This window comes from Lampetra fluviatilis, chromosome 50 (assembly GCF_964198595.1).
Source record: "Lampetra fluviatilis chromosome 50, kcLamFluv1.1, whole genome shotgun sequence".
In the NCBI taxonomy this organism is placed as follows: domain Eukaryota; kingdom Metazoa; phylum Chordata; class Hyperoartia; order Petromyzontiformes; family Petromyzontidae; genus Lampetra; species Lampetra fluviatilis.
This window is the reverse complement of record NC_136324.1, coordinates 1,248,908-1,273,855: the sequence shown is the minus strand read 5'-3', so window position 1 is coordinate 1,273,855 and position 24,948 is coordinate 1,248,908. Positions and strand designations below refer to the sequence as shown.

At 48.6% G+C, this 24,948-nt stretch overlaps 1 protein-coding gene across 1 annotated transcript in view; it reads right to left on the bottom strand.

The window, feature by feature from the left end:
• The window catches only part of LOC144948606 (radixin-like), a 63,494-nt gene that overhangs the window by 15,949 nt on the left and 22,597 nt on the right, over positions 1 to 24,948 (bottom strand). Inside the window, exons 2-5 of the mRNA XM_078878196.1 lie at positions 24,850 to 24,933; positions 18,904 to 18,999; positions 10,235 to 10,509; positions 6,141 to 6,224 (exon numbers count right to left, since the gene is read on the bottom strand). Of these exons, the coding sequence (XP_078734322.1) occupies positions 6,141 to 6,224; positions 10,235 to 10,509; positions 18,904 to 18,999; positions 24,850 to 24,933 (539 nt within the window). The remainder of the gene's footprint in view (positions 1 to 6,140; positions 6,225 to 10,234; positions 10,510 to 18,903; positions 19,000 to 24,849; positions 24,934 to 24,948) is intronic.

Here is a 24,948-nt window from a genome sequence, read left to right as displayed (position 1 = left end):
AAGCGGCTCATCGCGTGGATATTTTATAGCAGCCAAATACTATAAACATCATCGTTAGGCCCAGCAAAGTGGGGAGTCTCAAACACAAAACGATCCTTGTGTGAGCCACCAACCACCCCCACCAACAATTCCAAAGCACCGAATTGGAAGCATGCGCTACGATGCCAGGAAGGTGGGGTAAGGCAGTGGGCAGGGAGGGGGTTGAAATAAGAACATGTATTCCGTGCATTCTTCACGCAAGCACTCTCCTCTCTCCCCGCGCGAGGGGTGGTAATACCCTCATTTGAAAACCAAATAAAATACACTACAAGGGACCGTCGGCATCACCGGTGGCTTTCCGCATAATGGGGCATTTGCATGTCTGCTGGGAGAATCAGAAAGGCCGTTTAATAAAGTATCTTATTGCAAAGGGGAAGGTTTAAACAGCTCAAACCCACGGCTCTCATCTCTGCGCAACGGTAATGGATTTAATTTAATCCCCGTGCAGTTATATTTGTACTTATCCATCCCTATTGTATTAAAGTGCAAATTCTTCTTTAATGCGTATCGGTTAGAGCTTTGAAGTATTTGCCAATGATCTAACGTAATGCATTTGCTAAACGGCAAATAATGGCGATTGGATGGAAAAAATATGTATATGATTTGTTGAGCGGGTGATGCGGTTCTGTAAAAGCATGCCCACAACACAAGCGAAACGAAACAAAGCTAAGATTAAAGCTTCAGCCGTTAATTGGGACAATGACGCTCCCAGCAAAAACAAAGTGTCCCTTTACTTTGTAACGCCTCAAATTGAAAATTAGAACACCTAGCCACAAACTTTAGGTCACGTTCGTGAGGATCTGCGCATTTAGTTTCGGTTGATGCAGAGCAGGCGATATCATAATTCACATTTCACAGCCCTTAATCAAGCTACTGCTGGACGAATGCCTTCCCCATACTGTGTCAGTCAAAGGGGGGTTGTTTGACCATACTTCACCGTGCTGGTCATTGAGAGTTCGTGAAATAGCGGGCCGTGAATTTGTTTGAGATACGCACCGATGCCAGCCATGGCTGGCAATCTAACTCAGGTAGCTGTATTTCATAAGGCACAGTGCAATAATAAGCACTTATGCCAAGGCCCCCCAACTGTTATCAAATCAAAACAGGGAGGAGCAATGCAAAAGTGCAGGCAGCAGCAGCAGCAGTATTTCTTGGCTCCAGTTCAACCCGTCCTTGGCATCAAGTGTCAACAATCCGAATAATAATAACCACAGATTTGAAGCTTTCGTGACTGCAAGGAATCATATTCTGAGGTTTTTTCGGTAAAGTCACGTGACTTTACCGAAAAAACCTAAGAATAAAATAATAACCACATTAATTATACTCACGTGGATTATAGCAATGCATTTTGGGTTGGCACGCGGTTTACACGAACAAAAACAAGACAAAGTCCACCCACAAGTTGTCGTCTTTAACAAACCGTGGGGGTAAATAAATAAATAACGCTGAAACGAACACCTCTAACGGCAACGTGTGGTTGTTGTACACGCCAACGCACCCAGCCACCGTTGTCGCCTCCCCAGTGCTTACGTGCAAATGCAGCGCCAGGCGAACATGTAAGGCCGATTCAACGTAGCGATGGTCTGGCTTTGCTGGTGAAGCAATGAACGTTGAAGACGGTCCAGGGTTTGCTTGTGTTGCTGTGGAAGCTATGTTCTCGGAGACAGCCGTGTGTGTGGCTGATGAGATGCGTTAAAAAATACTTTTAAAATATGGTACGTGCAGGGATTATATATGGGAAGGTGGCATTTATGTAAAAACATGTGAAGGATGCACATTGTCCGATCGTTTATTTTGTTAGAGAATTGTCCAGAATTACTCTTAACATCACTCCTCACTGGTGACAGCCGTGGCTGGGAATTAAACTTGGAGTTGATGGATTCGTAGTGCATCGGGCCAACCACTGCCCCCAACGCTCCCCACAAATATATACAGCACACACATATATGACCAGACACACACACACAAACTTTAACACCTAGGGCAGGGGTCGGCAACCTACGGCTCCGGAGCCGCATGCGGCTCTTTACGGGCTGCTTCTTGACGATATGTACGTATGTACAGTATGTACTCAGATGCATTGCGGCTCTTGAAATACTGAATTGTGTACCGAATTGGAAAGAAATGGCTCTACTTGTTATTTTGGTTGCCGACCCCTGACCTAGGGGATGAACGCACACCGGCGTAATACATTATCAATTGAAGACCGCGTCCGCAAAAAAACAGACAAGTCATGTAATGGAACATCAACCCAAAACACAAATGGACACCACAACGCGTTAACCATTTCACTCCAGTGCCCCCTTGACTAATGTTCTGTGCACGGTCGTAATGAAAAGTTCACTCCCTTTAGAAATACCACGGAGCGGTTGTGTTTCTATTTTATTCAGGGCCAAAGGCTTGTGCTCAGCTTCCCACCAAACCACACGATCTATCGTATGTGCGTGTGTGATTGTACATCTGAGGGCGTGCAAGTGCATTCTGCACGTACATGTGCACCTTCAGATGCGCTTCAGATGAGATGCACAACCTTCCTTTGTTGTTACGAAAAAATGATCATTGGGTGTCGTTGTGGACAATGCTCGTCACAAGATAAATGACACAAAGTGCGATTTACTTCGCATGGATATGTTATTCATAATCAACGTTTTTGGGTTAGATCGCATTATTTTAAATGTGTCATAACCCTCCACCACCCGACACGGCCAATCAGTAAAAAAAAGTGTCTCGTTGACAAAAGACAAATAGTTCACTACTTTAGCCCACCGGTGTGTTGAAGCGTGAAACCACAACATTTAAAATGTTTGAGTACGACGTTTCGCTGGTAATTGCATCCAGCATCATCGGGCAATTCGCCAGTGAACTATTTGTCTTTTGTCAACGTGACACTTTTTTACTGATTGGCCGTGTCGGGTGGTGGAGGGTTACGACACATTTATAAATAATGGATATGTTATATTGGTTTATTTACCAATGTGTTATTATCCTACGATGGGCGTTGTGTCGTGAGATGAAGAAATCCATTCGGAATCTCGCAGAGCCATTGGCGGTAGAGTGACCGGTGGCAGCGCAATTCGGCCACCCCGATGGCGACCGCTGTGCGTGCAATAGCCATAAAGATCCTGTGACCACTCCGCACACCGTCTGCCTCGCGGCGGACTCGAAAGATCCACCGATGCCACGGGCTGGAGTAGGCGGGCGTCAGGGTTCCAACGTTGCCCCATCCCAAAGTCGCAACGCAAATCACTCGGTGGTCGGGCTAACGCGCACACACGCGGCAGCAAACATCGCCCCCTACCGGCACACTAACGGCTCACGTCGCCGTCGCAAATTAAGGCTGCTGCCACTGCACGTGGAACTTCTTTCGCACCGTACGTAGCCCACCGTGCTAATGGGAAGTGAGGTATCCTCATCTCTGCACCTCATCACCAACTTGAAACCCATGCATCAGAGGACGGCCGTGGAAGGCGTTTTTTCGCGGGACTTCGCCTCAAAAAAGATTCCTTGGAGCGGCATCTTCACCCCTCACACATACTCTTAGGTTTTTTTTCGGTAAAGTCACGTGGGTAAAAATAAAAAATAATACAAATAATAGAAATAATAGAGATAAAAATAATACATCTATTATTTTTCTTATTCTATTTTTATTTTTTACCTACGTGACTTTACCGAAAAAAACCCTAAGAGTATGAATCCTTGCAGTCACGAAAGCTTCAAATCTAGAATCCCTCACACAGTTGCTGTTGCAGTTTCCCCATAAGAGATTGCTTTTTTTGTGCATAACATTGAAACCAAATTTGTTTTTTTTATCTTCCAAGGTATTAAAGTGCAAAAGCAAATGCATTGATGGTTTTTATTGTGCAAGCCGTTGGTGTGACTGGTCCGGGAGCTTGCACTGGAGAGCCCAGTTAGAATTAGGAGCTGCTGAAAGCTCCCCACACACACACCCGGGATTCGATTCTCAGCCGTGCCGGCTCAACGCTCTGACCCCGTCGCCACCACCACAGTCACCTCCATAATCTCACTTTTTAAATTATCAAACCGCATCGCCGTCGTACTATAGCGGTCAACGCTTGAGGCTAGAGATATGAGCCTTGCGGGAAAGTGGCACGGAGGAGCAGGACTGGTGATTGAGCAGTGAGAATATCGTCTTGGGTCAGGTCTCCATGCAGCTTTGAATGTGAACGTATTGACGGCGCACGACTGTGCTATGAACCCGCATTTGATTAGGTCGGGCTGCTTCACTATTATTTGAGCAAATTCCCCATGGTGTATAAAAAATAAAATAGAAAATAGAATTTGTGCACTCACGCAATCCCTCACACGCTTGATTAAGCGGCGTCATTGGAAGGCGCGCATCCCGTTTCTGCGTTGACCCCGTGACCTCACAACTGGTTTGGCGGTTGACCCAGGGTGAAGCGCGTGGCTCCCGCACTTCGAAGGAGCCGAGCGAGCCGCCTCACCAAGGCCGCTCCCCGCGTCCGGGATTGGCAGGGCAGCCACCGCCGTGAAAACGCAGGGCCGGCTCTCCGAACCGAGGCCACGAACGAAGCCAGCACATTTCCTGGGACGGACGATGACTACGATCTCCTTGCTCTAGTCTCAGATGTCGGTTTGCTCGTTTAAATAAAAGGCTTGGAAGGACCCCCCCCACCTCCAACCCCTCCCCCCCCCCCATCTTGTTGTCATGCATATTTATATTTCCAGCCACCAGAGGTGTGAACTCGAGTCATGTGACTTGGACTCGAGTCAGACTCGAGTCATGAATTTGATGACTTGCGACTCGACTTGGACTTGCATAACAATGACTTTGTCCCACCTATGAGATGTGGACTCGAGTCATGTGACTTGGACTCGAGTCAGACTCGAGTCATGAATTTGATGACTTGCGACTCGACTTGGACTTGCATAACAATGACTTTGTCCCACCTCTGCCAGCCACATTGCACAGTATGCACGTTCATTCATCTGCGCATGTTTGACCAAGCAAATATAATCAATTGAGATTAAACATAACAGCAATCATCGGCCCCTTACTGGCCCGCTTGCAGGCCAGGTGCTGCGTCACCTTGTGCCTTAGGGACAGCTGCCACTGGGGGTGCCCCTAGGCTAAACCACATAGCAACCATCGCCCCCGACTGGCCGACTAAGGAACGAACGCTTGCAGGGCCAGGTGCCACGTCACCTTGCGCCACACCGGGACATCTGCCACTGGGAGTGCCCTTTCAAATGTGTTGAGATGAGATGTGATGCAAGTTGCCCATCGCGTGTCCGTGTAAAGCGCTCCGAGGCGCTCCATCAAGAACACGAATTATGAAAACATCATTAACGGATAAACGCGTTCTGTGTCAGTACGTTTGGATCGTGCACGTCACCCCTCGTAGCGGCCGCTTCTGGTCACGTTCCAATAACACCTTCCGAGTTTAGAGCCCATTGTCACAATTCGCCGATGGATGGGTGGATGAATGTAATGTGGTTATGAGAGTCGCATGACCATACTTCACCACGCTGGGTAGCGTGGATTGTCTGAGGGCAGGTGTCGAGGATCAGTCCAGATGTCACTCACCGCTGGATCTTAGCTTGTGGCCGGGAATCGAAGTCAGGGTCACCAGGGTTCATGGTGCATTGAAGTGTTGTCAAACAACCGTCATGGTCTACATGGCATGGCCCTACACGGCATGGACGAGGCACTTCATCCAGCAGTAGATTGACAGAGAACTGTAATAACAATGTGGTAAATAAGCACCGAATTGGCGTTTTGTTCACGTGACACATTTTTGACTGATTGGCCGTGTCGGGTGGTGGAGTGTTGCAACACATTTATAATAACGCGATCTAACCCAAAAACCTTCATTATGAAGCACCGATTAAGGCCAGCTTATCAATGTATATATCGTGTGGCCATCACCATGCCCAGCCACCTTCGTCTCCCAGTGCTAGCGTTTATACAGCGCGCCAAGTACTCATTGAAGAGGGCCTCAGATGTTCGCCACTGGTGTTGACGGCGAGCGGGAATTGAACTTGGGTCTGGGGCGCAAACCCCGATGCCGCAGCTTTCCACCACGGTCCCCGACGCGCACGCAGCGGAACGATTCTCTTACCGCAACATCCCATTGTGCTCCGAATGCCACGCTTGTATCCTCTCCTCCCACTGGGCATTTGATAGCTTGTGCTGCTCCAACACACTGCACATTCAAAGAGTAGGCGGAAGGAGAAAGAAAAAGGTTTAGTTTATTAAAACCTCCCCGCGCACACGCACACGTGCGCACACACACACGTGCGCACACACACATATACGCGCACACACACACACGTGCGCACACACACACGTGCGCACACACACATATACGCGCACACACACACACGTGCGCACACACACACGTGCGCACACACACATATACGCGCACACACACACACGTGCGCACACACACACGTGCGCACACACACACGTGCGCACGCACACACACACGAGCACATTGCATTGCACGCTTTTAAACAGCGGAACCCCTGGTCCCGAGTTTCATTGGAACCCACGTGCCAGTGAGTGTGATCGACATTGCGGGATGTTTGCGCTAACAAGGTAACGTTCCAAGACGGTGCCACGCTGCCGTTTTGGAGTAACGCGGAGTTGGCCGATTCACTCTGCAACGATCGCAAGCGGCTTCTTGCGCTGTGCACAACGCTTACTCAACGTTCGGGACGTATCGTTTCATGCTGCCCATAAATTCTTGGAACGGTGTGCCACTGTGTCGCGCTTCTACGGGGCCTTCAATCCGGGTGTGACAATGCCGCTCGATTGTCATGGCTACTTACCATGGTCAACACCTGGAGGCGTTGTGCGAGGTGACACAAAAATGGGTGCACCCCTGACCTTTCAAAACGGAGGCGCAAACGGAAAATGCCGCGCTAAAAAATGAAATGGCTCCGCTCGCTCAACAGTGGGATGTTTGTCACACGCAAAAGAGAGACCAATTGCCCCTCCCCCCGCCTCCCCCCACGTAGCCCACCCAAGCTGTGGGGGCAGCGAGTGTTGTCAGCGAGCACCCCTACGAAGGTTGGTACAGCACATCGCAAGGGTGCGAGTGTGGCCAGCGCTCATGCCCGGTCACCTTCATCTCCTCAGTTTGGGGGGTGGTTTCTTTTCCCCACACCAAACCAGGTACTCATTTTTTAAGGTCGAGTCAACCTAAAGGTGGGCCGGGACTGGTTGAGACGTTCACCGCAGATGTTGTCCCGGTGGGCGGGCATGAAATTCGGACCGGCGCGTTTGTAGCGGCCGGTGTAGCGGTTAGCCAAAACACATGCACGCCCGCCATAAATGATTATATACGTTCTCCGTAAACGAAACGTACGCAAGCGGGTCAGCGGTAATGCGACAGAGCATCTCACGTGAACAGGAAGAGACGCGACATAAATCGGTTCAATTCTCCTGAAAGAAAACCCTCCACGCAAATCTAACACCTGCGGCATTTGGACAAGCGACGTGGGATTTCGGCAGGAATCTGGATGGCACGACAGGAGGTCAAATGCGCTAACCCGTCTGCCGCTTATTTGCGTGACACTTTCCAGATGTCCGATTTGAAAGTAAAATTTGGCTTCTCGTGGCAAAGATATTTCCTGCTTGCTCAATCCCCGGCATGGAAAATTGGTGGCTCACGCAACTGCTAGCGGAAGGTGCCTCCCACTTGGATGCAGGTCTAGACGGCCCGTCTAGAGGGTATTTTGGCCTACTCTTTCACGCTGGTCAGAAGCCATGGAATGGGTGGGAGTACCCACATTTTATCCGGCCACACGCGACCAGTCGACCGACTAACTGCGGGCATACTCGTGTAAACATACCCATGTAAACACCGTTGGGTGGACAGAGGTTATTTAAGAAACTCGCATCATTGTTTTAAACTGCCGCGCTGGGAGCTAGAATCTAACCGGCGACCTCTGGATGGCTAGTCCAGTGATCTGACCACGAGGCCACCGTGGGGCAGCGTCGGTGACGGAGCAGCATTGCAATCGCCATTGCGCTCGATTGCTAAGATCCTGTAGTGTAGCGACAGAAGATTATATTAATTAGGTTTTTTTTGTAATACGTATATACATTTTTCTATGCCAAATATAATTTCGCATTTTAATCATTGTAATGCATACGCGTTAGCTTTTCAGAGCCTCGCCAAACCAAACGGACGTCTTAATTGAGGCACAGCATTCAATTAAATACAATAACACAACCGTGCAAAGCAGCAATTGTCAATCTTTCCAAGGTTACATTACAGCATGACATCAATTCTGCATGAAGAACATATCGTGTAAGCCAGCCAAATTGCTGTACGCATACTGAATGTGGGGGTCTGCATGGCAGGTGTTGCGATTCAATTCCACAATGGGATGCACGCACAAGTAACACAATCCTCACTCACAGCGAAGACACGAGCACATGCAATTATACACGCCAACTATGCCGTTGAAGTTGCGGGCACTCCTTTTAATAGCCGCGACAGCTAAAACAATTCCGTGATACACTCGGCAGTTAAAAAAAATGTATTGGGTCGCTTATGTGAAAGCCAAATTTAAAATAAAAGAAACGATCATTTAAAAAACTAAATCTGAAGTTTAATACTTCACCTACACGCACCACTAATAAGTGGTGCGTGTAGGTGAAGTATTAAACGATAATTATCGTTTCACTTACAGAGCCCCACTGCATTCGTCTTGTAAATCGGTCAGCGCGGTGCCGTGTTAGCAGCGTGGGCTTGCTACTACTGCAAGCCTCGGCGTTCATCGCTGTGAGGTTTACAGGGAACAGGGGAACGCGCCCAGAAACGGGCCTAGAGTCCCGGCACCCACGCTCCAAGCCAGAGTTCACATTTTATGCAACGGCGTTTTAAGAGCGGCGCCAACGGCTGAGCGTTGCACTCGATTTTCTCGTTTTACGACGGGAGCACAAAAAAACACAAACGGGCTACCGCATGGCGCGACCGCGTTCAAGCGACTGCCGCCCGCGCCGCCTCGCCCCACAAATTCACGGCGGCCGCGTGGCCCGGTTTTGCCTGCGAGAGCGGCAAGCGGTCGTATGACGGAACCTTTCATTTAAAATCCCAGCCACCCCACCGACCCGCCCCCGCCCTGCCCACCCACCCACTCTGGGTTGTAACCGCGAAGGCGACAGAGAGCGTAATTACTTTGCACATAAACCGGATTATGTCTCGGAAATGCGTGCCTTCCTGTGGACGACAACGCCAGTCTAATTGAACGGCATAGTCCCTGGGCAATTATTACGCCATCAACATAGTCTGTCGTGTCAGCACATTGAAATAGAAGCGCGATCGTGTAGATAGCCCGCGCATGACATTGCCTTTGTCATCCTACGACCCACAGTGCGCTCCACAAGTTTGGCACGTGAATGGCAAAGGGGCAGCCCTAATAATTACTGCTATTGCCGCTGCTGCTGGCAGAAGGGACACAGCTACATTACAGGGATCTCTAGGGAGAGCCCCTATAGAGATAATTTGGCCTTCTCTTTCACATTGGCGAGACATCTCGGAAGATGTGAGAGTACCCACAATTTACCCCACGCAAGCTGTAGACTGACCACCATGTAAAATGTTAAATTGACAGCGTTCGTAGCCTACCTTCAACGGGTCTCACTCGTCACCCTTGTTGCTGTTGTTGTTATTGTTACTCTACCATTAGCATCGTGTGCTTATATTTGACACCCTTTGTTCCAATGACCTTAACCTTACACGGGCTTTCACAACAAATACTTTGATTCATAGTTTATTTTGGGCTAGATGGTGTAGGGATAATGTCATTTTTAAAAATTTAACTATAACCCTCCACCGTCCGACAGAGCCAATAAAATCAAGTTGTCACGTGGGCAAACATGCCGTGTTGTCCTTCCCCGCACCTCCGTTTAGCACGGTTGGCGAGGTAATAGGCAGATGTAGAACAAAGGCAAACATCCCCATGTCATCAACATAGGCTGTGCTGCTCTTTACACACCATGCCAGGTACTCGTGTAAGGCTGAAATCGACCTAGGGGAGGCCCAGAACCGGCTCAAGTATCCGTCACCGGTGTTGGCTGCAAATTGGAATCGAACCCGTGTCGCCGGGTTCATAGCACAGCGCGCTAACCGCTACACTATCGCTCCCCACTACCGCACACACACACGGACACACGCGCAAACACAAAACGCTCTCTCACCGTGAGGGCAGCAGCTTCTCATTGGCCAGGTACCCCGGCTGGTTCTTCTCCTTGCTGTAGTCGCCGTACTTGGCCTGCACGGCGTAGGAGGCGAGCAGCACGCCGGTCTCAGGCGGGCAGTAGATCTCCTCCGATAGGATGCCCTCCTTGATCTGCAGGTAGAAGAGTCGCTGCGTGGCCTCCTGGATCAGCTCCTCGGACACGTCCTCCGGGAAGTACTTGGCGCGAAAGCGGAACTGCACAGGGTTCTCCTTGCGGATGTCGTGCGAGGAGACCTTGGAGGGGAGGTTGGGGCGGGGGGGGGTGAGAAATTAGCCGGCTCCGTCAGGCCAGGTGGGCACCCTCTCATCACCTTTCTTTTTCCACCACACAACCGAGCCGTGCCCGGGACCCGTGCTGTGCCGGCCCGGCGCAGATCGGGATGTTGGCTCTAGATTGTTTTTTCCTACTGCAGAAGGCGCCATCGGATGTACTCGGCCATGCCGACTTGGTCATCCACGCCGGGATGGTGGTGGTGGCGCGTTCTGCAGTGTGAAAAATAATCTAGAGCCGCCGACATTAAAAAGGCATTCCTATTCCACGCCTGGCCCCGCTCGGCCCCTCCGAGCCACATTCACACGCGTCCCGTGAGGCCAGAGTTTCGCGCTTTGGTTCGGTTACCAACTCGGCAAAATACTGCGAGGTTCCTGTCTTGACACGGCTCGAATGTGCCCGTGGAGACGGGGGGGGGGGAACTAATCCGGTGGCCAGGAGTGGAAGTGCATGTGGCCAGTTCCAGGATTATTCAGGCAATGTAAAGTTGTTTGGTAATTATCAATCATTCGTATAATCGTGAAAGTGGCTTATTTACTTTGGCATAGTTTTTAGGACTGTAAAGTAGAGTTTCACGGTGCAATAATCATCGTGAGATCTCTCAAAGAGTAGGCCCTTGGAGCAGCCGCCACCTGTTAGTCCACCAAGTAGGCTCTGGATTCCTCCGTGTGGATTTCTACGACATATCAATATGCAGGTATCTGTAAACATGGGTTATTTCTGGGTGTTATAGTTTTTATTATAAAGAACAATGCACATTATTGTTCATTATAAATTCTACTTGAAAAAGAGACTTTGTAGAGTCATCAGCTCCTCCACTGGCTGAAAAGGAGGGAAAAATGTAAATGATTTATCCGTACGTTCTCTCCGCATATTAGTGTTGTTGAGAGTGGCCTGAACTCAAGAAAAATATGAGCACAGTTGGGCTGAGTGCCTGTCTCTATATGGGAGATACGAGCGTTTAGGGTATTCGGCCCCTATAAATGTCCTCGTGATAAGCCACTTCCTTGAGCTATCATTTGTGACAGCCAGGTCGTTTCTGAAAAAGAGCCATATAGCTCAGCGGGCACTTACCTGGCAAAATAAAAATAGTTTTAGTTGCGTTTCAAAACGCTTGTAAAATATCAGAGCGTCGGATGCACTGGGACGTGCCAATGCTGGGACGGTGACGATGGCGCATTCCTTTTCACGACTTACGTGAAGAGACAAAACACAAAACGGGCGGCCTTTGGACCACATCCACCAACCCTTGCAGCATACCTCGGGGCAACATACCTCTGGGTACCACACCCTCCAACTGGTGAGGACCCCGTAAGAGGGTTTTGCAACCCACACCGACGCAACGACAAAAAAATGTGCCGATGCCGAAGCGAAAAATACGACATTTTATTTTCTAACTAAAACAACTGACTTGTAATGTTTCTTTTTTTAAACGTTGTTGAATAACACACAGAACTGCCCTTTGCTTCATCCGCTGGTGGAGTAGGGTCTTCCCCACACCACACAGGGTGGGGGTGGGGTGGGGTTGTGGGTGATATTTAACCATACTTCACCATGCTGGTCAGTGGCATTGGTTGGGAAAGGTGTGGCACATTGACATGGGTGTTTCGAAGTGCAGAACATTTTGTAAATATTGTGGGTTTACTCTCCAACACACCGGTGTGCCGTACTAGTAACCAGGGGCGGTTTCTTCATTAGGGCGATTGGGCGACGCACCACCAATGTCATTCAACCACAGAGTCACGCTAGCCGTCACTGTGCCTCTGGATATAGTCCAATCAGCGTCATGCTACGTTCTGTGGAGTACCGCCTCTTTTTGGGCGATTTCACTCCAGCTGAGAATCGCCCCGAGTGGTCCCATAGACTTACATTCAAAGATGTTTTTTTTTCGAACGGCGGGCGCTGCAATGCATTCTCTATGGCTTCCGGGAGGGCTCGCACTAACGTGCTTACGTCATCATACGTGCTTACGTCATCATACGTAAGCACGTTTCAGTCAACAATACTATTTGTCGCCACCTAGTGGAATCTTTAATAAAAGAAACTGAGTGGATTGTAATAATAGTGAGTATAGAAACAAACAAGATGTATTGTAAGAGTCAGTTTATTTTTCATTAATATTAAAGAAGTGAAGTTGCCTTTACATGCTTAAGCTGTTAATTTATCCATTGCATGGGTGGACCTTATCCTTATCAATCATCCAGACATTTGCCCCCCCTGAGAGATTTTGCAGGAGCCGCCACTGCTAGTAACGAATTGGCCTTTTTGTTTGTGTGACAACCCTTACCAATTGGCTGTGTTGGGTGGTTGTGGGTTTAAAGACACATTTATATTTACGCGATCTAACCCCCAAAAAAACCTCTACTGTGGCCTCTACTGCCCACCGATTACCCTCCATGTCAAATCGAGCCATTCACGCAGGATCAATGTACTTTGCTACTCATGCCTCTATCGGCAAGTTCCTTTGTACAGCGCAGAAACCCAGGAACAATATCCTGATGTAGGCCGCACTGCTGCTATTGTGTGGAGCAACCACAGCTAAAACGTGTGCTGAGACAACAGAAGCCCGAGGCTGTTTTCAACATCTGTCATAGTCAAAAGATCGTTAGGCATCTTTGCACGGCAATAAACTTGGGTTAGAAAACATTCTAAACATGCAGTTCTGCGACATATTTTAGTGGAATGCAGTTAGGTCACAAGCACCAGATTTCAAATAAATACCTGAAGGCCAAGTATTAGCTCCTCCTACGGCAGGACAGTGTGTACAGTGCTGCAATCCGTATTTAGATGCTGTTACATCTGCCTTAGTTGATTGTCATATTTTGTTTTCTTCAAACGTTTGCGTATGGTAAAAGGTAAAGGTGCAGCCCTAAAATGCCTTGATAATGTCACTGCTGGCAGAAGGGCCTTCACTAGGCAGAGCACCGACTCGACAGCACCTCTACAAGGTGTTTTTGGGCTATTGTGCCACACTTTAACCCCACCACCCATGACTTTGGCGTACTGCTGGGTGCGCAGATGGTGTGAGATGCAGGGGGTGGTTCACAACACAACAGGCTCAAATATTTAAACTGCCATGGCAGGAGATAAAATCAAACTGGTCACCACCTCTGGATTGCAAGTCCGGTGCACTGGCCCATTGGAGCACGACGATGTTGAAGCTAGATATTTCTGGTTTGGTAATAAATATATATTCCAGTGACTTGTAGAATTATCACAGCAGTAGCAGCATGCGTGGTTTGTATTTTGTCTAAGTTACCTTGGTTTTGCCAAGGCTCAGAGCCGGCCTTTGATGGATTAACAGGTGACATCAAAGAGACGCTTCACTTCCACAACGAGGCCTTGCAGTATTTTTTTCACAACTGTCCATAATAATCTCTTTTTGAAAGAGAGCAGTTTTAGAAAATGAAACATTGCTACTCGAGACAAGCCTCGGATTTTCCTGCTGAGCCGGCAAACTAACGCGATGCACTTTGGTGATCTCTGACAAATGGGAATGTGCATTCGTGTTAAATATTACTTATCTGGCTTCAACAGCGAGGAAAAAGTATTCGAATTATTTTTTCCCGTTTTCTAAAATGCACTTAGTGAACGTCCATGGGGAAGAGTTCCCATTTGTTACATATTTTTTTAAAAGGACTGAGTCCAGTAAGACCTGTGAGCTTACACGAGCCTGTTCGCCGAATTGTTTCCCCAATGGGGACATTTCATAAATAAAATAGCCCAAGACAATGTGAAGGGTAAGTGCAGATGGCAAGCACATATTTCATGGAAGAGCACGCAGTTTGCTGCGAGTATCGCACGAGGCAATACTGTTGTTTCAGAATGAGACAGCTGCCACCGCCATTTTTAAATAATCTCACACCCAAGACCTTTTCTTTTGACATTTAAGAGGTGAAAAAAATAACCAAAACGACTACGTGGGATTTATGTGAAATGGAGCTCACTAGGATGGAATAACAATATTTCCCCTCATGAAACTGACAAAAAATATTTTTAAAATTAATACAAAGTTAAACACATTTCCAGTCTAAATATTTTAGCATCTTTGAGTGCTGGTAGCTGTGTGTTCAGGAATTATTTACACTCCTAGAAAAGTTTATCAGGTTAATATGTGCCTCAAAGTTTTTATCTATTTTATGTTTGTGAACTTTAAATACCAAAAGTGTATCAGACATGAGTACAAATTGTAATTTACAACACTGACTTTTTCACCCTCACACGGGACTTTTAATTTTATGTTGTTGATAAAGTTATAGAATATTAAATGTTATCCTCAGAAACAATAATAAACTACTGCCTAGCGGCGTTATTATAAGGCCTCATCAATTTCAAAGGCGATGGATGCTGCTGGAATGTCATGGTTAGCAAGCCGGACTTGCAATCCAGGTCACCGGTTCAATATTTGGGCACAGCAATTGAAATAATGGCGCCAGTTTCTAAAATACCCCCACCTCTCTCCACCCAGCAGTAATAACTCGCCCACCACCACCTCTAGACTATCGACAGGTCTCATGTGGCAGAGTAGGAAAAGATTTAGCTCGAGAAAGTGTTCTCTCCTGTTTGCTATGTATGCTGAACTTCTTTCGTACCGTACGTAGCCAACCGTGCTAATTGGAGGTGCGGGAGGGAAGGACAACAAACTAAACACAAAAAGCAGTTCTAAAGAAGTGAGTTTTCAATCTAAATGATTTAAAAGTGCATAGCTTCAGTGGCTTCCTAATCTGTGAAGGAAGAGCGTTCCAGACGGCCGCAGAAGCGCATCTGAAAGCGTGCGATGCGCTGACCGTCTTTCTTCGACGGCCAGCCAAAAGCTGCTGCTGCGAGGGTGACCAAAGTTCGCGTGATGGTTTATGCTCCTAGCTGAGATCGTGGTTAATTTGTGGCGAGCACTTTGTGTGCAACGAGCGCGAGGGCCTCTTCCACCAGCAGTGGCGTGAACAAGCAATTACAGGGGTGCCCCTTAATCTTCACCTTTTCACCAACATCAAAGCAAGATGCCCTGAAACTTTTGGCGTTACCCTCAGGAGTTCACAGGGAGGGCATTAAGCGAGGAAGAGCAGCCGGCTAGATACCACGCAGCCATCGATGCCAGATCACCCCCTGCAGAGCTATTCAGTGTCACTCTCCTGCTGCACAGAGCTCGGATTGTGTCCAACGAGCGTTCAACGGACTGTGTCGTGGTGACACTCGATATTCTCCGGCGAAGCAGCTAACTGTGCCTAATAAATGTTGCGTGCAGGTGGCATCCCTACCATCTAATAACCCACGTTCACAGTCGCCGCAATGCGTATCATCAACTAATAATAATTTAGAGACGTTTGTCAACCCGCTGCCGAATGAACGCCTCGTTGTCCTCGTATCACTAATATCACTCGCCAGGCCGTGTCGGTCAGGGAAGTTGTTTGACCATACTTCACCACGCTGGTCAGTGCGGATTGTGAATTGGGATGAGGCGGAGGGGGTGCAGGTGGGTGGGTGGTAGGTCCTGGTGACGCACGGTGGTGGTCACCCATTCAAGCCCTATTCCAGGCTCCAAACCTGCTTAGCTTCTGAAATCATATGGCATCGGTTGCATGCCAGGCGATTTGGGGGCGGGGCTCAATCCCCGACAGGCCCCAACTGCCCCCTGAGAAATGCGAACGCCCCCGGGAGGCGCCCATCGCTCGTCGCCTTCTCTGCCCCCCGGACGACGGCCTCCCGCTCCGAACACCACGCGGCCGTTTTGCGCGCACCGTAACACACCTGGGTCTTTTATAGAGGCACAGCGGAGAGTACAGCAACGGCACGGTGCTGTCAGGCTAATTGGCGCTCCCTAATAGCCAATCGGAGGATTCGTGTAGCCGTTGCTTACGGAATGCAGCGAGGGCTTTTAAAAATAAGTATGCCTCCTAAATGAGTATCATCTCCTTAATGTGGTTCTTAATGGCCATCTTAAAAAAATGAGGAGTTTCGATTGCTTTGTTGTTGTTGCTATAATGGGAGAACAGCGCTCCACAACGAGAGAACTAAACAGATTCGTTAATGGAGTTTTTTATTTTTCCAGGCGACTGCCTCTTCTTTTTATAATACGTGTCTCTGGACTTCTTTACGAATTACAATGCCAATCAAGCATGTCATGAGAATAATTCCCGAGCGGATTTCAAAGCCAGCAGAGCATCGCGTGACATCCAATATTTTCAATCTTCAGAAAATATTAAAAAATAATTTATCACACTGTTCGGCTCGTCCACATTTTATTTTGCTTCTATATTTTTGGGTGATTTTTTTTTTCTCTTCTCCTCAACACTATTCCTGGTGCTCTATCAGCGTTGAGTCACCGACACGAAAAAAAATCCAATTTTGAAAAATATCCTACCCCCACGTGTCCGTGATTGACTGCACAACAAATATTTGACAGAGCATCTTCGTCGCCTGCGTATCTTTAACACACACTTTCTAAAACACTCTGCCTGACAATCAAACCCTATGTAATGTTACATTACCAGAGCTGTGATGGAGCCAAATTGTGCCCAACCAAATTGAATAACAATGGGTCATTTGTTTGTTTGTGTGTGTGCAGTCATTGGTGGTGGCTGAGCTGAGAGTGATGGGATGTTTCTTCCAGGATGCCTGTGTTGTTGTCACTGGCTGGTGGACTGTGACCACGTAACAAGCTTAAATAAGTATATTTGGCAGTTCGGGGATGCCATCATTTATTATTGATACCACGCCACCCGTACAGTACACAGAGGCGCCAGAACAAAGGCATGTTTGAGATAATTACTGGATAAGAAAATTAATGCAGACCAAAAAAAAATCTAATTTCATCGTGAACAGTGGTATCGCTTTGAACCGCATTTGTTTCATGAGTGCAGGGTTTAACGCCACTGCAGCTGAAGAAATCGTACTCCGAGCCTCACAATGCCCATAGTATTTACACGTTAATAGAGCTATACATTTTGGAAACTCTTTGTCTCTCAAGTTCACCTGGGAGGGAAATGCACGGTCACTCGAACCCACTTGTATGCGCCGAAACGGCCATCATATTTCAGCTTCTTCCCAAGCAAAACATATTTGTGCAATCTCCATAGCAACAGCGGCTAGCCGGTAGTATCTAGAAGGCAAATGAGGGCATACCAGTTTAGCCGCTCAATACAAACTCACGTTTCACAAAAATAAGCACACTCAGGTAGCGACAGAGTGGCTAATGGGTCATAGCACGTTGCCAACACTGCTGGCGTCTGGGTTTGAATTCAGGTTTCATCCGTCCGTGACTAAACTGGACACACAAGGGTAGTGCGTTGATGGTCTCGCCAGTGTCCAACACATCCAATTTTCGTTTTTCCACTTTAATTCGGCACGTTTCAGCTCCGAGATGTCGAAATGTTGGTTTGATTGCCATGCGACAAAGATGGTTTTTTTGCAGGGAATATAAGGAAGCAACACTGTGGTGATAAGGAAGAAGTTTTGTTTCATCATATTCTGGGGCCGTACTCTGGCACAACTAGAGTTCCAAATAGAATTGTTGTTCAGTGCATGGCAGGAAGCTGACGGCACAGGCGGAATTTTAATGAGGACAACGCAGCCGGCATAATTTACAAACATTTAAAAATAAATTACTTTTACGATACCGGCTATTCCTCTTGCTGCGAAAGCCTTCACGGGCAAATGCCGATGTCGCCAATGAAGTGACGGAATGAGAACTCGAAAGCGACGATGCTGGCCAGCACTCGGGCTGGGCCATTGCAGCAGTCATCTCTAGAAATTCTCACCCTTGTACGAATCCAAAAGACCGGCCAAACATTACAGTTGACTTGTGCGCTCACAAGCACCATTTTCACTTGGGAAATCTTCGCTGGACACAGCCGAAATGAGAATTGAGAAAAACAACAACATTACAAGCAGCAGCTGTGAGCACACGCGACACTGCTTAATGAAGTGTGGGTGAGTTTATTTGCCTGTGTGCCATGCAGGCTGTGGTCGTAGAGCAGGGACCATTATACGGTGATGTTGATTACATAGATTAATCGACTAACGATTGTAATGGATTACGTTTTTGTTTTATTGTGGTCCATTACTTGGAAGCCGTCCCACACAATGCACCTTGCTGCCTCAACAAAGGTAGGAGAGCCCCGGTGAGCGACGCCGTGCGTCATGCAATTCACGACGACGCCGACGACGTCCCCAAGCCACGCTCCATGTCAGGCTTCCGTGAAGCGGCACTCGACGTGGGAACAGGGGTGCAACTCTTCCCCAACTAATTTGCGAGCGATCCGATCGATCAAATCGGCCGGCTACTCGATCACTTCATTATTTAAATTGGATAACGCGGCCCTGCTGCGTGGGCTTCTGGGAGATGTCACGTGTGCAAGTACCTTCTTGTCCATCTTGAGCCATCCGATGGAGCCCTTGAGGTCCGTGTACTGGAGGCCGAAGAACCAGACCTCGCGGAGTCCGATGGTGCGCACGACCTTGCGGAATACAAAGACAAAGATCCCCCGTTTATCCTTGATAGACTGTTGGGGCAAGTGCTGTTAGCGAGTAGCACCTGTGAAGACCGGCACGGCGCACGAGGGGGTGGGTGACCAGCACCACGCCCGACCACCTTTGTTTCCCTAGTGGCGATGTTTTTATACACTGCACCAGGTACTCATTTGAGGCAGAGTCTTCCTCAGGGAGGCCCAGGACCGGTTCAGATAATCGTCACTGGTATTGACCGTGAGCGGGAATCGAACTCGGGTCGCCAGGTTCGTAGTGCAGCATAGCGCTAACCACTACAATATCACTCCACACTGCGGACCACACACGTGCACACACACACACACACGCACACACACATACACGCATGCACACCCACACACATGCACACACACATGCACACACACATGCACAAACACACACACGTGCACACACACGTGCACACACGCGCACAGACGCGCACACACACACACACGCACACACACACATGCGCACGCAGAAACACACACACGTGAACACACACGTGCACACACACATGCACACACACAAACATGCACACACACACGTGCTCACAGACACATTCTCAAACATACACGTGCACACACACTCACACGTGCACACACACACGCACAAACACACACGTGCACACACACACACACGTGGACACACACACATGCGCACACACACGCGTGCGCACAGAGAGGAGACCCCGTCAGCACCTCAACTCTGCCATGACACCCAGCGCTCCCGCACAGTGGCGGCACGAGGGGCGAAGCAAAACCAGGCGGCTCAAGGGGGCCTCCGGATAAATTACATTTTGAATCGGAATGCACCAAAACATTTCGCTCTAATTCAGATCTGAACATGAGAAAATGAACACGGAGAAGATAAATCGACCCTCTCAGTTCTATTTGATGTGCAGCCCTCTTCTCTCATCTCACGAAATCTCGCTCACCTTGCACCAACATCCCCATCTCATTCCTATCCCCGAGGGTGCCCCCAATTGGGCCAACAACACCACCACTCATCTTCTTGGTTCTTTCGGTAAAGTCACGTAGAATGGAAATAATAAAATAATAAAAATAAAACATAATACAATACATTTTATTCATTTTTATGTATTTATTATTTCCATTCTACGTGACTTTACCGAAAGAACCAAGAAGACGAATCCCTGCAGTCACGAAAGCTTTACATCGAAACACCACCACTGATCCCACAGGTCAGGGTGTTGCCACCCGTCCTGCTTTTTCCAGGATCGCCTTCATCCAGCAGTGGAGTGATCACAACCGACGGTGATGGATGATAAGACACTCGATGCAAAGTGTTTACATGTTTGAACTCTCCCGGTTCTTCCGACGATATGTCCCTGGCTTTTTTTTCTTTGTAGCTCGTCGATTAAAAATCCTACCCACACGTGCTTCCCAATGGCGGATCGGGCTCGTAAAACCTGAGCAGAATGTAAACCTCCACAGAGGGCTGCAACTCTAGCATCCATTGGGGATGGAGGTGTGGTTGTCATTTCAGTTCCGAATTTTATGGGGCAGTTTTTTTTTATATAGTTGTGTACAAATTTTTTTGTAAAGTAGTTTTCGAAAAAACAAATGTTAAGCGTTGCAAACCTCAATATTTCAGAGACACGGAACTCACTCGGTTCTTTTTTTTTTGGTGCGTGGTGTTGAAAGTTGATACTAATGCAATTGAACGTGCGGCCGATAAATACAAGGGCATTCTTGCTAAATGAACGTGAAAGGAAACTAGAAATAGGCTACGTTAATATCGTTTGAGAGAAATTGAATAGAACTTAGGGTACACAATCAATTTGCTATTTCAATCTGCTCATTTTCGCGATAAAGGGTTTTGGGTTAGATCGCACAAATATAAATGTGTCCTTAACCCTCCACCACTCGACACAGCCAATTAGTAAGATTTGTCACGTTAACAAAACCTGCCAATTAGTTACTACGTCAGCACACCGCCGGTGTGTTGGAAAGCAAACCCACAACATTATCAATTTGGGTACGACACTGGTCATAACAACCAGCATTGTAAATGTTATGCTGGGTTTACTCTCCAACACACCGGCGGTGTACTGAAGCAGTAACTAATTGCCACGTTTTGTTTACGTGACAAACCTTACTAATTGGCAGTGGTTTGGTGTTAGTAGGTTAACGACACAGCGTTCATATTTACGCGATCTAACCCGAAAAACCCATTGTGATGAATAACATCGGTCGCGAAAGTGTTAAACTGCTCATTTGATCTACTCCGCTTTACGGCAAAACCTCAGTCAGCCCTTTAAACAATGCACAACTTCGTGAACATTTTAATCTCGGGGCACTGCCCTCCTGCTGGATTTGCTGTAATCCGGCGGCAGCGGCGTTATCTCGTTCCAGGGAGAGAGAACGCGATGTCATTTTTTAAAGCAAATGTTTACTCATGGACTTGTCAGCCCGTCAGAGGCTTGGCTACAATGCGACTCACCAAGTAGTTGATTAAACGCAAAACTTTTCTCGTTTCTTTGCCAATGTCAAGAGCCACGGGACGGGGAAACGTTAAGCGATTTATAGACGAGCGGACGGATAAAGTGGATTTTCAAATATTCGTAAATTTATGCGCTTACTTATCCGACACGTTTATGCAAGCGGCAGCGTTGTTATGTATCGTGCTTCTGATAGATTAAATCGCTCACAAAATGATGCAAATTTATTCTTGAAGGCAAAGATTCCCTGTTTAGCCACAACAAACTTTTGGGGCAAGTGCTGTTAGCGAGCACCTATTAAGACCACAACGGAGCACGAGGGGGTTGGTTGCCAGCACCATGCCCGACCACGATTGTCTGCTGAGTGGCAATGTTTACTCACTGCACCAGGTGCTCATTTGAGGCCGAGTCGACCACGGGGAGGCCCAGAACCGGTTCAGATAATTGTCACTTGCGTTGGCCATGAGCGGGAATCGAACTCGGTTTGCTGGGTTCGTAGCGCATCATGCGAGTCACGGCACCACCACTCCCCAAGCACTTACACACGTACACACGTACACACAACCCTGGGCTCGTGTCAAGTAGCGTGGCTGCTAGAAGTCAGGATATTTATTTATACTAGAAGAGGAATCCGATGGGTTATGAAGCTCTTTTTCACAAATGTCTATAGTCAGGTCACGTCAGCAAGTTACAAGTGAACCCTCGAATGGGCTTTATTTTTTCAAAGATGCCACACTTTAATCTTGCACTGTGGTCCTCTCAAGCGACTGGCTGCAGCAGTGACACACACAGAGAGACAACTGTGACCTGTACGTGTGTACGTTGAACTTCTTTCGCACCGTACGTAGCCAAGCGTGCCAATCGGAGGTGCGGGGGGAAGGACAACAAACTAAACACAACGAAGCAGTAAAAAAAAACGAGTTTTCAATCCAGATGATGACGATGATTTAAAAGTGCACAGCTCCAGTGGTTTCCTAACATCGGAAGGAAGAGAGTTCCAGACGGCCGCAGAAGTGCACCTGGAAGCTCCGTGCGACGCGGTGAGGTGCGGTGACCGTGAAATGGCAACTGGGAGGCACACGACTGGGAGTGGACGTGAGGGGCGGGTGAGCGGGCAGCAGTAAGGGGGGGGGGGGGGTTAGGAGGTTGGCTATTCTTGACGCCAGCCACAGCAGGCGATGGCAGGCCTCAGCGGCTCCAAGGGGCTTTGTTTGAGAATAAGCACGCCCTAGGTGTGCCTCCAGCCAAACCGGTATAATCTCATAAGTCGTGACTTGTGAGCAAGCATTCGTGTGTGCGTGCGTCTTTGTGTTCTTCTTTATTTATTTGCGAGCGTCGCTATTTGTTTCATTCTTCGGCGAACGCCATGACCGCTTCACGCGGTGCGACTTCTGAGTTTCCCAGCACCATTCTTCTTCTTCTGCCGCTGCCACCGCCGAGGAAGGACGAAAGGGGGAAGCAAAATGGGGGGGCCCAATCCTCTGGGTCGTTTGGGGTCAGGGTGGGGACATAATCCAGAGTCGCAGAGTTAAGTGCAAAACGATTTGTCCCTCCTGCCGGGTTATCGCCCTCGGATTGAACAAAATTCAGGCAACGACGACGCAGAGACGCGCATCCTGGCCTGCAATTGCGTGTGGGACAATCGAGTCAACAACTCCTTCACGAGCTCTTTCATTCGTCTAATTAGTGCGGAGGAGGGTGGACTTTCCACCCGAATTATGCGCTGCCCATTGCCTAATAAATGTTGCGTGCAGGTGGCATCCCTACCGTCTAGTAACCCACGTGCACAGTCGCCGCAATGCGTATCATCAACTAATAATAATAATTTAGAGACGTTTGTCAACCTGCTGCCGAATGAACGCCTCGTTGTTCTCGTATCACTAATATCACTCGCCAGGCCGTGTCGGTCAGGGGAGTTGTTTGACCATACTTCACCACGCTGGTCAGTGCGGATTGTGAATTGGGATGAGGCGGAGGGGGTGCAGGTGGGTGGGTGGTAGGTCCTGGTGATGCACGGTGGTGGTCACCCATTCAAGCCCAATTCCAGGCTCCAAACCTGCTTAGCTTCTGAAATCATATGGCATCGGTTGCATGCCAGGCGATTTGGTCAAAATATGCGAATGCAATACGTTTTAATTAAATATGATATTTTCCCGTCACTCGATAATTTTGCGGAAAAAGCTCAAATCTGCCAAGAACATGGACGTCATCTTGCCTCTCGCCAACAACGAACAACGTCCGTTCTGAACGTCATTCATTCATTTCTAATAAAACCCCCCACTCGTCCGGATGGACCCCGGGAGATCCTCATCGTTCCGTTCCGCGTGCTTGCCGCGCACGGGATGGGTTGTGTGCGCTGCAAAGGGCGAGCAGCGGATGCAAGGGAAGTGGCTTCAAGGGCAGGAGGAGGTAAATAGTGCGGCGGCTGCCATCAGCAGCAGCAGCAGCAGCTTCAGCAGCAGCAGCAGCTGCAGCTGCTGCAGGGTTAATGTGGGTGATGCCCTTTAGGTGGGTGGAGAGGAGATGGGGAAGTGGGGAGTTGCGGTGGGGGGCGGGATGCAGGTGGAGTGCATTGTGAGGGTAGTGGCGGATTCGGGGTTAACGTGGACGCCACCAGAACAACAACCGCCGCCATTTGAGAGTGAATGGCGCCACGGTGGCGAGATGTTAACTACCTCGCCTGGTGTACGGGTGGTCATGGGTTCAATCCCGACCCCGACCCCGACGCCTGTTGAGTGTATTGGTTTGGAGTTTGCGTCTCTCTCTCTCTCTCCACGTGGTCGCGTGGATTTTTCTCCGGGCAATCCGGGGTTTTCCCTCCACATTTTGAATCAACATGCGTTTTGAGTATTTGGCTGCTAAACATTTCCGCGCGATAAACCCCTTCGTTGAGCTATCATTTGTGATAGCCAGGTTACTTCTTAAAAACAGCTATATAGCTCAGTGGGCCTTACCTGGTAAACATTTTTTTTAATAGAGTGGCCTTGGTGATGTCGCTACGGCGCGGGTGCCAGGCTATGTGCACGTGGATGCTAAAGCGCCGATGCGCATGCAGGGACGCGAGCTCGGCCGTCCTGTTACGGCGGCCCAGGTTTGGGAGGCATGGGCAGCGAGCGGGCCACTGCTATTATTCTTCATGAACTTGATGGTAAAAAAGGCGAATGATTAATGCAACAATTTCTACCGCACACGCACGCACGCACGCAGACACAACGAACCAGATGCACAGAGCCCACACTTGAGCCTTAGGAGACGATGCGGACAAGCATTCCTTGCCGTGCATACTGCGCCACCGCTCACACCCCCCCCCACCCTTCCCAACTGCAGACCGCACGTCCACCAACAGACACCCGCGAGTTACCTGGTCGAAGAGCTGCCGACCGTAAATGGTGTGCAGGATGGAGAATTCCATCTCCGCATCCAGGGTGGTCACCCGAACATTGATCTGCAAACACAGACA